Raw genomic sequence first — 15,674 nt, forward strand, 5'->3', positions numbered from 1 at the left:
ATTACCTGGAGTGCTTGTTAAATGTCAGTTTTGGGGACTAATCCTAGATATGCTAAGCCTGTACCTCTAAGGATGGGTCTTGGAAATCTACAGGTACCCTAGGCGATTCTTTTTTTTTTTTTGTGGTATGCGGGCCTCTCACTGTTGTGGCCTCTCCCGTTGCGGAGCACAGGCTCTGGAGGCGCAGGCTCAGCGGCCATGGCTCACGGGCCCAGCCGCTCCGCGGCATGTGGGATCCTCCCGGACCGGGGCACGAACCTGTGTCCCCTGCATCGGCAGGTGGACTCTCAACCACTGCGCCACCAGGGAAGCCCCCTAGGCAATTCTTATGTATATAAATTTGAACTGTTTCTTTTTAGAGGTTGGGGAGCTGACAAAAGCAAGGACTAGACTAAGTCCTAGGGCAGGTTTCACAATCTTGGCACCATTGACAGTTTGGCTGGATAATTCTTTGTTGTAAGGGAGTGCTGTCCTGTGCATTGTAGGATGTTTAGCAGCATCCCTAGTTTCTAACCCTCTAAATGCCAGAGTACCCCCTGTTCTCCCAGTTGAGACATCCAAAAATGCCTCCAGAAATTCCAAAATGTCCCCTGGAGGGCAAAATAGGCCCTGCTTGAGAACTGCTGCTTTGGGGGATCAGAGTAGTAAGTATCCAAGGATCAGAAGAAGGAGAAAGCAATATGGGGGAATGTCCACCTATTGGAATTGGAATGCCAAGTTAGGGCCAGAGCTACAGCAAGAGCTTCTCCTTTATAAGGCTTATGTTGGTAGCTTAGCTACCTTGCTGTAGAGGGGCCATGTAAGTCTAGAGTTGGGGACAGATGGAATATAAATATAAAAGCTGAGAATTAGACAAGGTGTGGCACCAGGTCTCAGTCATGGCTGTGCATTGGAATCAATGTGGAACTGTAAAAACATAAAAATGCCTCAGCCAACCTTAGCTCTTCTGAAGCAGAATTTCCAGTGGTGAAGTCCAGGCAACTGTACACAAGCTGGTTTGGGAACACTCACAGAGTTAGATGACATCCTGAATACTGTTTTCAGGAACTCAGAAAGAGACAGGCTAGGAATAAAACTGTCTCAGCATAGCAGACCTCAGCAATGCTTAGTGTCTGAGCCTCTTTAATAGCTCCCATCCCATCCCACACGTGAGGATGAAAGCATTATATAAATACATATCCATTGTGGCTAAACTGTCCTAAGTAGGGAATTTCCCCAATTTTACTCTTATCCTCTGTTCTGAACCTACTCGCTCTTTTGTAAAATGTTTCCTGTTCCCATCCCACTGCTTAATACCCGATTTCTTTCTCTCTGTGCAGTCCCCTTGTCCTGATATTTGTTTGGCTTGTGTGTGATTTGGGCAATATTTAAGAGGTAGAATCAAAGCCTTGCTGACTGATTGGATTGGGAGTTTCTAATTTCCTTTTAAAGGTACTGATTAGGCATCTATTGTACTAAGTAATGCAAAGTAAGACTGTAAAGCAATAAGACAGCTTCCACAAGCTGCACAAGAAGCATCAGTTTCACAGAGTAGCACTTCATGCTTTATGACAGGAAATCCAGAAAAGAAGAGAATTCTGTGGTACTTTAAGTGTGTACTCTAAGTTTCATTTCCATGTGAAACACTGCAGTTGACTAAAAAAGTACATCCATGGAGAATCTCAATTAAACTTGATTAATCTTGGTTAAATCTAGCAACTGGTTCAGCAGTAATTCCATAACAGCCCAATAATTCTGTCAAAACACTTCCACTGATTTTTTTATTCAGAAAAAAAGAAGACAGAAACAAAAATCCTGGTCATTTGCAATATCTATCAGCTTTCAGTTTGGCTCTCCTGTTTAAACAAAAACAAATAATAAAAATTAATCTATGTAGAAACATGTCATTATATAGCCAACTGCTACTAAACATAAACTCATGCTCAGAAATTGTGCTCTCAATTTTGGTTATTATATTACCACACTGCCTATATTAAAATAGTTTAATTAAAATTTTACTTTTCAATTTTATGTTTCATACTACATGGATTTTATTCTTACAAAAAAAATCTTTTCCTGATCTTTAACTCATGTTGCTTAAGGGCTTTTTAAATCCATAACAGCGATTTTAATTGCCTCTGAATTTAAGCATGCCCTAAGCTTCTATTTAACAAGGTGGCAATGTTGTATTTTCATAAGTGATAAAAGTTAGAGGACACAGGCCTTACTCTTTCTTTTTCTTTTTTTTGTGATACGCGGGCCTCTCACTGTTGTGGCCTCTCCCGTTGCGGAGCACAGACTCCGGACACGCAGGCCCAGCGGCCATGGCTCACGGGCCCAGCCACTCCGCAGCATGTGGGATCCTCCCGGACCGGGGCGCGAACCTGTGTCCCCTGCATCAGCAGGCGGACTCTCAACCACTGCGCCACCAGGGAAGCCCTAAGCATTCTTTAAATGTTGTAAATCTAGGACACTACTTACCTAAATAGGAATACTAATAAATAAATATTAATAATGTGCTATGATAAATATCCTGCACACATCTGAATTCAACTTAATAAAAGTGCTTCAATTTTGTTATTCAATTTTATACTTAGAAATTTTTAAACTGATTTTTATCTCATTTTTGGAAAGCTGCACTACTTTAACAGAACTCACTGAATTTTGAAATTAGTCAAAGAACTTCTTTCTAGCCCTGGTTCTAATAGTTATAAAAAGTTGATGGTAAATAAATTTATGAAACAGTTTCAGCCAGACCTGAATTTCTTGCAATAAAATATATAAGCACTTGGAATCTGGCTGTTTCCAGATATTCTTTCTTGGTGATCTTTTCCCAGACTTATGAGGACACTTTTAAGGTAATACCACCACATTCAAAAATTAAAAATAAAGACAAAAATTTGAAAATTACAGTAATTAAAAAAGAACATGGGTTTATATACACTACTTCTATTGGCCACTGAAAATAGTTGGAAATGATTAAAAATATGCCTACCTGTCCAGAAGTGTTTCATGCAAAAATCCATCTTTCCGGGCCTTTTTAAGAATTTTACTGTCTTCTTTACTTATTTTAAGTTTGTGGTCTTGGAAGCTCTGGAATTTCTTTCTGTTAAGAAAATATCTTTCTTGAAAAATATCTCAAACTTTGATTATACATGTTTACTGATGAGCTTAAAATATTTTTAAAAGTTTTTTATTTAAAAAAACTTTTTCTTAAATAATATACAACTTTTCAACACAAAAATGACTTTAGTACCCTACCATCAAAGAGGCAGTTGTTTGGATAGCTCTACAAATTCAAGATTTGGAATATTGGCTGGAGTCTCCTGTGTCCTGGAAGCATTTGGTTGGCATTATGTACTGACAATGACAGACACTCTATAGAGTAGGGAGAATAAATTAACTCAAGTGATTTGAGTATTGAAAGCTAGCAGGATGATAATTACAAAAACTGAAGCCTTAAGAGAAGCATTCGGTTTAGTGCTCTGTCCTAGAGTCTACATTATGTTGTCTCTGCTTGTCCTTCAGGTTATTTTATTTTAGGTGCCTTGAGAAGCATCTCACTGCCAAATCTACAGTTCTAAAAGGAAAAAATATACGTACACATAATTGATTTCACACTGTTTGACATTTCCTTTGTCTTCTTCTGGAATATCATCTTTTTTCTTAGTTTCTCTTTCAGCACAGGATCTAATCTGGATATTGGAGATGAGAACCCAACAGGTTACACATTTATCTTCCCCCTGCTCCACCTTACTTATTACAGAAGAATATTCTAGGTGATTTCTTATGCAAAAGAAGAAAACAGTTAACTTAGCAATTAGATTCAGAAAAAGACAGATTCTAGATATGTGTTTTTATTTATATATATAATTTATCTAAATAATTGCTATTATACGTTTCTTTAGAGCCCTTATATCAGAAACACTGAAGAGAAACTTATTTTTTTTTTTTTATTTTTTTTTTTGTGGTACGCGGGCCTCTCAGTGTTGTGGCCTCTCCCGCCGTGAAGCACAGGCTCCGGACACAGAGGACAAGTGGCCATGGCTCTCGGGCCCAGCCGCTCCACGGCATGTGGGATCCCTCGGGACCGGGGCACGAACCCGCGTCCCCCGCACCGGCAGGCGGACTCCCAACCACTGCGCCACCAGGAAAGCCCGAAGAGAAACTTATTTGAAAAGCATTTTACAGATCAGATCTCACTAAGCCAATTAGGCAATAATTTAACTAATTTAATTTTGGCTGCAAAAGTAAATACAGTAGGATCAAATTATCCTGCAATTTAGTGTTCATTTTATAACACTGAAAGTTTACGATAGTAGCTATTTTACTATGCATAAGATATTACCAACACATTAAAACTTTTAACATAACACAATTTGTTTTCATCTAATTGGAATCTATCCCTTTTAAATCCTCCTTATACTTTCATCAGTTTTGACAGATACTTACTATCACATTCCATAAATTAATTGATACAGATACAGCAATTAGGATCAACTGAGGGGGGTAAGAAGAGGACAGAATTCAGGGCCATGAAACTGGCAATTTGCAACCCAAAGGACCCACATTGGAAAGGGATCTCTGTGCCTTAGAGCACAATTCCAAGATTGCTTAGAAACTGGTGAGCAATAGGCATGTGCAAATAATATGTGTGTGACGGTTTTGGCTGGAGGAGTCCTAGAAGACCTGGGGAAATTCTGGGCCAGGTCTGTGACACAGTACTGCTTTTGGCAGGAGGGAATGTGTTCTGGTAGATAAGGCTAGGCTATAAAGGTGGATGCTGACACAGACTAGCAGAGCCTGCAATGTAAAAGGCAAGGTGGAAAGAGTCCTGGATTATCATTGCTCAGAGCTTTCAGGTACCTGACTAACCAGACAGACCCAGGGAAATCTGACAGGTACTTCATATAAAAACGGTTGTAATTATTGATAAATATATAGCACAGTGTTTTTTTATTTCTGTAGATGTGCAAAGTACTACACATACATTTGTACTGCTTGTCTTCAATAATCATACTTTTATAATGTAATCCAGATGAAAAACAATTCAAGCACGATACAATAATATTAAATATAAATAAAATTAAAAATAGGTGAGTCAGAAATCCACCAGCATTTTTCTAATGACTGCTTCCTGAGAAGTAGTGTGGTGTGGAACGTAATTTCTAGAGTCAGTTGGGCCTGGGTACACATCCTGTCTCCACTTTATCTGTGTGACTTCATGAAGTGACTGATCAAAACAGTGAGGATGTAGGGAAGGTCAAAGGTTGTTTCCTCCTCTGTAAAGTTAAGATAACCTCACAGGAACACTATGAAGATAAAAGACAACTATGCATGTGCCTCACTCAGCAGAGTACCTGCAGCTACTTGCTGTAGTTTTGTTTATATAATTGAAAAATATTATGACTAATACTTTTTAAAATATAACAAGAATATCTAGGTTTTAGATTTAAATTTTTTGAGATTTTGGCAGTGAAAATGGCTTTTGAGAAAACTATGGAAGATAGACCAAAACTTCTAATTCCTGAGCTGTCTAGAATGGTATTTTTTTCTCCATCAGTCAACTCCAAATAATGAAATGAAGAGTTACTGGTATTAATATTCTTGTTTAAAAAGATTAGTGATATTTTTCAAGGTAAAAAGAATACTGTAAGACTGTAAAACTGAGGATTATGAAAATCGAGAACATTTTAAAAATAAAATCAAATATATGACACAGAATTTAAAACAAAACATATGCAGATACTTGATAGATGTGTTTAAATTATGCTGATAGTAGAGAAAATGTAACATGGATTTTTATGCTTTATTTATAAGGATTAAAGCCACCTTACAAAAGGCTTTTTTCCCTCGTTTCTTTAAGCCTTCCACTCTGGCCCTCACTAATGCATTACACACAGCGAATCTGGATCAGATTACAACATTTTAAAGAGAAGCAGTCACATCATACATGTGACATGTATTAGTCTATAGAAAAGTCTCATGATTACCTTTATCATTTCTTCTTCTCCTGCCGTTTTACTTTTTGCTTCTATATCACCTGCTTCATTGCATCTAATAAAGCAGCTATTTGAGGCCAGTAAAGCCATTTTCCCCTAAATGAACAAAATAATAAGAAATAAGTTATGAGAATACCTGTGAAAAAAATTCTTAAGTCTTGAGACTAAATTGAATTTTTCCCATGTCTAAAAGTAATCAGGAAAAATAATGTGAAGAAAACCTGGAAAAATAAAAAAACATACAGAAAAGAAAACCAAAATCACCTATAATCTTACTACTCAAAGATAACCACATTAAATATTTTTAGTATATTCTATTAGTAGGACTAAATTCTAACTGTATGGAATAGAATTATTTCCCTTGGCCTCAGAGATTTATTGAGGATATAACTGATTTAGTGTTTTAAAAAGTTAGCTTTAAAGACAAAAAAAATTATAATAGTAGTGTTTTAAATTTTTCTCCATAATTAGAAAATATAAAAACATATAGTTGATTGAAGTATAATCAACTATACTTCAATAAAATAAAAAAAAATGCAGAGAAAATATATCTCATAAAAGCTAGCCTTCGATGCCTTTGAATTTATTGCTCAGAACTTTAAGAATCAATGTCTGATGGACTTCTGGGTGTAGGAAGAATTAAATCTTCTATCATATCCAGTTACAAAAGTGCTAATAACATGGATTTGACTTAATTTCTTATTTGAGGTGGTAAGGACTGGGTTTTCGGTCACCTGGGTGACTTTTGGTAAGCTTGGATGTGGCTGTATAGTCTAAGGTGCTTTAAATATGTGCTGCTGATCTTTCTGCTGAGTACCTTTTTGTAACAAAGTTTTACTTGTTACATCAGGGACTTTTAAGTCTTTCTTTCATTTAAATTTAAAATTTTAAAACTTAGTGTTTTTCCCAAAAATAAAGTGAAATGAACATCCCTCAAATTCTGTATAACTGGTAGTATCTGACTTATCATCCTGGCCTTATCATATGTTGGTGTTTTCTGTTGATATAATGAAAAATATCTATTCAGTTTCTTTGCCCATTTTTTAATTTTTCTTTCTTTTGCTATTGAATGAGTTTCTTATATAATTTGGACATTAACACCTTGTCAGATATATGGTTTGCAAATACTTTTCCCAATCCATAGCTTGTCTTTTCACTTTGTTGATTTTTTTTTCCCCTGTGTTGCACTATTTTTTTAGCTCTTTTTAAGGTTATGAATTCATGTTGGTTTTAAAAAATTTAATGCATTATTGCAGTCTACTTTTTTTGGTTTTTTTGAACATATGTTCTCAATGAATGTTAGAGACTTTCCCATTCACTGACAAGGAACTTTTATAAACAATAAGAGTACTTACATCTTGAAAGACTGGTTCCCATTGTTCTCTTGGTCCAATTGCATCTGAACGCCCAACAACAAGTCCATCTGAATTTATACCTAGGTATTTTCCATAACCAGATTTCAGGGCAATTCTTCAGATCAATAAAATAGATCAATGTTAAAAACGGAGCGAAAAGAAATTAAATATGGAACATAAAAATAGTATGTGTGTGTATAAAAATTCAAGACTAACCATAGTCCAAATGTTCAAAAGCCATGTGTGGCTAGTGGCTACCGTATTGGACAATGAAGTTCTATGTATACAATTTAATATTCTACTTTCTTAATACAAGTATTATATAATACCTTATATAGCAAACATTTTCCAAATTCATTATTCTTCAAAAACACTACTTTTAATTGATATATAATATTCCATTACAATGTATCATATTGTATTACAATGTATTAATTATAGTTCAACTCAAGCTTACCTGGAATCAGACAATTTGACAGCTGTAAACTGCTCTGGAGGACTAGGACCCTCATCAACTACAGGAGAAAAAACAACTTGAAATAAATTTGACATTTCTTATAAATATAAAGATACTCTTTAGCTTGAAAGAAGTAGCTCTTTTAAAAACAAACATAAGAATATTATATTATGATGTAATTATAATACAGTATTCGTAGTATCAAGAGTTACTTTATCTTCTATATAACTCATGTTTAGTTTTACATACTTAACAAGATAGGTCAGCATGATGCTTATTTAGTCACTTCCAAGATACTATCTCTTTGTATTTTAAAATGCAGTCAGCACATAGACAAATAAGCACTTAATATTTAAAAAGCTAAATGCTTTAAGTTATTCAAGGGATGGCCATTCAGACAAAAAGCTACTGCTTTTTAATCTTCTAATTTCTTCGTATCTCATTAGTGCTTCTTCCCATGGGCTAAAAGGAATGAGAAAACTTTAAATTATTAACAGTTATTTAATGCTCCAGATTAGTTTTGGCAAAAGGTCTAAAGAATAAAGGAATTCAAACCTTTGACTCAACCAGGTTTTCTTTTTCTTTCTACTTATTATTTCAATTATTCATATTGTTTTTGATTCCCATGGATACTCTTCCGGAACTATACAGAATGTTTTCAAATGTTTATACTGGAAAGAGGGAGTTGCCAATAACTGGTAAATAGTGAAGAAGGAAAAAAAATGGAAGAGTCAAATCAATGGATTCATTCCTTTGGAATATATTCGAGATTTGTTAGAATTTGGCCTAAGTGAATGAATGTTATAAAATATATACTGTAGCCTTTTCCCTTCCATTGCTTCTACCAGACACAAACCTTCTTTATGTGGAGCTCCCAGTGTAAAAAGTCCATTGTCAAGTGCATGTATGTAGGTTCCTTTATCCATTTCAATCGCTATGGTTCCTGAAATTTCACCAAAGTTTGTTACTGTCCACCAGATTCCTAAAAAATAAAATCAGTAATTTAAATTTATATTCTGGATTTGACAGAAGGTTCTTACTTGTTGCTGTTGTCATTATAACATATTTAAAATTTTTATTTTGTAGTTGTAAGAATAATACAGGGAGATCTCATATACCTTTTAATCACTTTCTCCCAATGGCTAACATCTTGCATAACTATAGTCAGTATCAAAACCAAATCCATGAAACTTATTCAGATTTCATCACTTTTATACACACTCACTTGTATGTTTCTATGCAGGTATGTAGATCGAGGTTACCACCACCACAGGCAAGATTAGGTTCTTTTAAAATGTCAAGTAGCAGTACACATGAAGGCACAAAATGATATATAGAGAACAGACTCTCTCATATCAGCCTCCAGTCATCCACGACTGGTTTCCAGAGGCAATGACTACTGCAACCTGTTTCTTATGTATCCCTCCAGATTATAATTACAATTGCTAAGACTGAGGTCAGGGAGCTTATTACGTATATTTTCCTTCTAGGAGTTTTATGGTTTCAGGTCTTACATTTAAACATTTAATTCATTTTGAGTTAATTTTTGTGTATGGTACAAGATAGCAGTCCAGTTTTCCCAACATCATTTATTGAAAAGACTGTCCTTTCCTCACTGTATATTCCTGGAATATGCATGGGTTTATTTCTGGGCTCTCTATCTGGCTCCATTGATCTATGTGTTTGTTTTTATGTCAGTACCATACTGTTTTGATTACTTTAGCTTTATAATATACTTTGAAATCAGGAAGTGTGATACCACCAGCCTTGTTCTTCTTTCTCTATATCGCTTTGATTATTTGGGGTCTTTTGTGGTACATATAAATTTTAGGACTGTTTGTTCTACTTCTGTGAAAAATGCCACTGGAATTTTGATAGGAATTTCACTGAATCTGTAGATTGCTCTGGGGTTAGTTTAGACATTTTAACAATATTAATTCTTCCAATCCATGACCATGGAATATCTTTTCTACATGTCTTCTTCAATTTCTGTCATTAATGTCTTATAGTTTTCAGTGTACAGGTCTTTCACCTCCTTTGTTAATTTATTCCTATGTATTTTATTCTTTTTGATGCAGTTGTAAATGGGACTGTGAATTTCGCTTTCTGATAGTTCATTATTAATGTATAGTAAATGCAACAAATTTTTGTATATTCATTTTGTATTCTGCAACTTTACTGAATTCGTTGATCAGTTCTAACAGTTTTTTGGTGGAGTCTTTAGGGTTTTCTATATATAATATCCTGTCATCTGCAAATAGTGACATTTTTACTTCTTCCTTTCTGATTTGGATTTCTTTTTCTTGCCTAATTGCTCTGTAGGACTTCCAATACTATGTTGAATAAAAGTGGCAAGTGTGGGCATCCTTGTCTTGTTCCTGATCTTAGAGGAAAAGCTTTTCACTGTTGAGTACAAACCTAAATTGTATCCAATTTTTGTTGGGTCTGATAATGAGATAGTGTTATGTATTAAAAGAAAGAGCAAAACAGAAGGAAGAAAAGAGAGAAAGAGAGAGACTGATCTTGTAAGAAATGCACATTTATAATGACTTAGTATCTGTTATTTATTTTAAAATCCTCCAGAAAAATGTATGAGAGATTATCTCACAGTGGGCACGTGTGTAAATGAAACAAGACTGTTAAAATATTGATTATTACTAAAGCTCAGTGATTCATTATATTCATGGAAGATTCATTACATTCTTTTCTCTACTTATGTATTAGTTTGAAAATTTTCCATAATAAAACATTTTTAAAATTGAGTTAATCACACTGTACAAAATTATCTATTCAGCTAAACAGGTCAGGCTTTTCATAACTAATAAAAAAATTAGTAAAAGTTTAGCTTAAATGAAGCTGGACCTTACCTAATATAATATACACATACTAACTCAAAATGCATCAAAGACCTACATGTAAGAGCTGAAACTATCAAGATAAAACTCTAAGAAGAAAGCATATGGGAGAAGCCTCATGACACTGGATTTGGCAATGGTTTCTTGGATATGACATCAAAGGTACAAACAACAAAAGAATAAACAGACAAACTGGACTTCATCAAAATGAAAAATTTTTGTGCATTAAAGGACACTATCAATAGAGTAAAAAGACAACCAGAAAATATTTGTACATCACGTATTTGATAAGGAATAAATATCCAGGATATGTAGAGAACTCTTAAAACTCAGCAACCACAAGAAAAGCAACCCAATTCAAATGATGGGCAAAGGACTTGAATAGGCATTTCTCTAAAGAAGATATGCAGATGGCCAATAACCACATGAAAAGATGCTCAACATTACTAATCATTAGGAAAATGCAAACCAAAACCATAATGGGATACCACTTCATACCCATTAGGATGGCTATTATCAGAAAAAACAGAAAATAACAAGTGTTCATGAGGATGTGGAGAAACTGGAACTCTTGTGCACTGCTGGTGGGAATGTAAGATGGTATGGTGGTTTCTCACAAAATTTCAAATAGAATTACTGTATGTGATCCAGCAATTCCATTTCTGGGTCTATACCAAGAAGAAATGAAAGCAGAGTCTTGAAGAGATATCTATACAACCATGTTCACAGGCAAAAGGTAGAAGCAACCCATGTTTTCATTGATAGATGAATGGATATACAAATGTGGTATATACGTACAAAGGAATATTATTCAGCCTTAAAAAGGAAGGCAATTCTGACACATGCTACAACATGGATGAACCCTGAAGACATTATGCAAAGTAAGACAGTCATAAAAGGACAAATACTGTATGATTCCACCCTTCTGAGGTAGAGTAGTTGAATTCATAGAGACAGAAAATAGAGAGACAGAAAATAGAATGGAGGTTGCCAGGGACTAGGGGGGAGTAAGGAATGGGCATTTATAATTTAATGGGTGCAAAGTTTCAGTTTTGCAAGATGAAAAAAATTCTGGAGATGGATGGTGGTGATGGCTGTATAACAATGTGAATGCACTTAATGACATTGAATTGTACACTTAAAAATGGCTAAAGTGATAAATTTTGTTATGTATATTTTACCACAATTAAAATAATTTAGTGAGAGCTTTACATAATTTATTTCTGACTTATAGCTATAATTGTTTTCAGTAAAAAAAAAAATGCTTTACCTAGAATCATTATCAGCATCCTATGATCATTAAAACTTTCTTAAAAATGTAATAGTTAATGATTTTAAATTATTTGTATTTTATATGTTCTGTGCCATTTTGACCAAGTACACTTAATGTTGATTCTCCCCAAATGACCTAGATTCAATATAATTCTCCCAGAAAATCCAACAGGATTTATGGTAGAAAATTGTAAAATTTATATGGAAATGCAAAGGATCTAGAAGAGTATAAAGAAGTATAGAAGTATAAAGAAGAAGTATAAAGTTGGGAGATTCACACAACCTAATTTCAAGACTTTATGAAATGACAGTAATCAAGACAAATATATCACTAGAACAGTAGACAAATCGATGGAACAGAGTCCAGAAATAGACTTAACACATATAAAGTCAATTGATTCTTGACAAAGATACCAAAGCACTTTAATGGTGAAAGGAAAGTCTATTTATCAGTGATGCTGGGACAACTGGATATCAATATGAAAAAAAAAGAGAGAAAGAGAAAATAATTTGTAAAATGTATTTGGTTAAATAATATTTATTGGGCTTCCCTGGTGGCGCAGTGGTTGAGAGTCCGCCTGCCGATGCAGGGGACACGGGTTCGTGCCCCAGTCCGGGAGGTTCCCACATGCCGCAGAGTGGCTGGGCCCGTGAGCCATGGCCGCTGAGCCTGCACCTTCAGAGCCTGTGCTCCGCAACGGGAGAGACCACAACAGTGAGAGGCCCGCGTACCACAAAAAATAAAATACAATAAAATACAAAATAATATTTATCTATATTAGGCCTTTTTAAAAATGATATATCAGAATCTCTGGGTTATTAAGCAGTGTAATGATTCAGAGAACCATGTTTCCTCTCTCCTGTGCTTTGTCCTGATGATGAAGAAAAGGCCTCAGCAGTGACATCTACTGTGCTAGAGCATAAAAGCAATCTATAACTAATATTTGAGCACTTTAAGACAAATATGAGTCGGTCATAAATTCCTTCTACTTCCTTTTTACTACTTATCCCTACTAGGAAAATAGTTTTAAAGGGATCTCAACCAATGTTAACTTTTCTCAGAATAAGGTATACAAAACTGACTCACCAACAATATCAAGTTGAATTTCTTCATCTTCTTCTCTTTTTCTCTTCTTCTCTTTGCTCTTTTTCTTCTTACTATAGGAGATAATTTATATAGATGAGTTTAGATATATTGATTTGCATACTGTCATATGATGGAATCTTAGAAGACTCTTTTAAGATGTACATTGATATATAAATTATTGATTTACAACGATATACATTGATATGCCCTCTTACTTCTAATCCTGAGAAGTCACTTCTGATCCTGTACATACTGTGTTACAGTTAAGAGAACAGACTCTGGAGCCAGACTGACTTTTAAAAGCCTGATTCTGTCATTTCTTAGCTCTGTGATTTTTGGAAAATAAGTCAGTTTCCCCACCTACACAGTGAGGATAATAATTTAACCCAACTCTTAAGGCTGTTGTGAGGATTAAGAAAATGCGTATCTTCATACATTGCTCATGAAAATGTAAAATGGTGCAGCCACTTTAGAAAAGAGTTTGGAGTTCTCAAAAAGTTAAACGCAGAGTTACCATAGGACTTAACAATTCTACTCCTAGGTATACACCCAAGAGAAAAGAAAACATATGTCTGCACAGAAACTTGTATTAAGAATATTCATAGCAGCATCATTCACAAATGCCAAAAAGTGGAAACCCAAATGTCCATGAACTGATGAATGGATAAACAAAATGTGTTGTATCCATACAATGGAATATTACTCAGCCATAAAAGGAATGAGTACTAATATAACATAGATGAACCTTGAGAATGTTATCCTAAGGAAAAGAAGCCAGGTACAAAAGGCCACATATTGTATGATTCCATTTATATGAAATATTTAGAAGAGGCAAACTGATACAGACAAGTGGATTAGTGGTTGCCTGGGATTAGGGGATGAGCAGAATGGGGAGTGACTGCTAATGATTGTGGGGTTTCTTTTTGAGATGATGAAAATGTTCAGCAACTTGACAGTGGTGAACCTTGTGAATATCCTAAAAGGCACTGAATTCTACTTTAAAAGGGTGAATTTTATAGTATATGTATTATATCTCAATAATTAAAAGAAAACCCAGAGTGACTTTAAAAAAAAGTTAATATGTAGTACTTAGAACAGTTCTTGGCACATAGGAAGTGCTATGTATGTGTTAATTATATTGATAGTTATAATGATTATAAGACACACTTGTTTGTATTTTCATCACAAAATAAGCTTTCAGAAGCTAACTCTCCCCTCCCTCCTATGAATTCAGACAGTAACAGTTTCACATGTATTCAGGATAAATTCTTGATGCCAGACCCCTAGGCAGAGTTCTCAAGTGCAGTGGCTTCAGTTTGCTCCTTGACACTTTCTTTCCATCTCTCATAAACGTACCTAAAACTCTATCAGACCAGGATGAAATGCTCAACATTTTTGTGAATAATCAACCCCGAGCAAATATAGCAGTTAAAAACGAGGTGGAGGTATGAGTGGGCAGATATCTTTTCCTAAAAATCTAATACTCATAAATCACCACTATAACTTCTTCCTTGTATTTGGCTCTAGTTACTTACTGTACATATTATCTCACTTAATCCTCATAATCCTTTTAGAGTATCATTAATCTCTCCCAATAAACGAATAAGTGGAAGCTCAAAGATATTAACGTACCTGCCACAAATCACAAAATTAGTATTCAGTGGAGTCCAGGTTCAAACCCATATCCTTTTCAAAATCCACATCTACATATTGCATTAAAAGCTAATTTTTTCTAGGTGGGAGGGAGACAATGTTGAAAATAATTATTCCTAATAAAGGAAGCTACTGTTATAACCTACACTATCACACTAATACAGACCCACCAAGCATAGATCTGGAGGTGGGGGGTGCTCATCAAGGGACCCGAACTTGTGGCTCCTCGGCTATCGGTCCGCCCAGCTAGGGCGAGACTCTGGCGGTGCGTCTGCGCACCGGCGCCGGGAACTGAGTCCACCTCGGCAGGAGGCCAGGCCCAAGGGCTGGGAGCCTGAATGACAGCTCCCGGCGGCTTCCACAGCCTAGCCGCAGGGAGAGGAGAGCGGAGGGTTGTCGGAAAAGCGGGGCAGATTCTCCCGCACAAACTCACGGTTTACCTCTTGGCCTTGGTTCCCTTGAGCACGAGTTTGGTGGGCTTCACGTAGGAGTATTCGGCCATGGTCGCGGTGACGCTTCTGTATTAAGACAGGGAGCTGGCTCAGGGCAAGATACGTGAACCGGGGCAGAAGCAGGCGAGGGAGGCACAAGAGTGGGGTTGGAGTCCAAACTCCCTGAGAACTTACGCAGCAGCGGAGTGGGCGTGTTTCCCCCGAATCCCTGGCCTTTCTCTCCCGGATAATGAGCCCCAAATAGAATTCTACTTCCTGTTGACAGGCTGGGGCTACGGCGACCGCAGAGGGCCTAAATATACCAGCGTTCATTTGCTCCGTCCTGAGAACGGGAACCTTAGGGCCTTTCTAAGCGAGGAAACTGGGGAGATGCGCCCTCTGGTGAATGTGGCGGGTCTCACAGCCCTGCTCGGCGTCTTGAGCCACTCTGGAGAGAGCCGCCTGCTAGGTCTCGGGAGGAGGCGATAGTTAGATCAGAGGGTGAAATAAATGACTCTGTCAACCCTCCGGACTCTGCACAGCAGACAGGTCCTGACTGCGCCCCGCGGCCGAGGGCTGAGCC

General features: G+C 36.3%; 1 protein-coding gene across 1 annotated transcript; it reads right to left on the reverse strand.

The window, feature by feature from the left end:
• Window positions 1-1,732: 1,732 nt before the first annotated feature.
• Window positions 1,733-15,389, reverse strand: FRG1 (FSHD region gene 1). Its single transcript, XM_060136259.1, has 10 exons — window positions 15,287-15,389; window positions 15,101-15,178; window positions 13,008-13,078; window positions 8,650-8,775; window positions 7,794-7,851; window positions 7,337-7,451; window positions 5,973-6,077; window positions 3,583-3,674; window positions 2,975-3,085; window positions 1,733-1,835 (listed from the first exon to the last, which is right to left on the reverse strand). Exons 2-10 carry the CDS (start codon window positions 15,160-15,162, stop codon window positions 1,799-1,801), a joined length of 777 nt encoding a protein of 258 aa, XP_059992242.1. The 5' UTR covers window positions 15,163-15,178; window positions 15,287-15,389; the 3' UTR covers window positions 1,733-1,798.
• Window positions 15,390-15,674: the final 285 nt, after the last annotated feature.

This window comes from Lagenorhynchus albirostris, chromosome 21, assembly GCF_949774975.1.
Source record: "Lagenorhynchus albirostris chromosome 21, mLagAlb1.1, whole genome shotgun sequence".
Lineage (NCBI taxonomy): Eukaryota > Metazoa > Chordata > Mammalia > Artiodactyla > Delphinidae > Lagenorhynchus > Lagenorhynchus albirostris.

What these genes read in the sequence shown, in the direction of transcription:
- FRG1 (XM_060136259.1), bottom strand. Translation starts at nt 15,162, where the DNA reads ATGGCCGAATACTCCTACGTGAAGCCCACCAAACTCGTGCTCAAGGGA. An exon ending in AAGGGAACCAAGGCCAAGAG is followed by an intron (nt 13,079 to 15,100) that starts GTAAACCGTGAG and finishes TATCTCCTATAG; the next exon opens with TAAGAAGAAAAAGAGCAAAG. An exon ending in CAGTGTGAAATCAATTATGT is followed by an intron (nt 3,086 to 3,582) that starts GTACGTATATTT and finishes TTTTCTTAACAG; the next exon opens with AAAGAAATTCCAGAGCTTCC.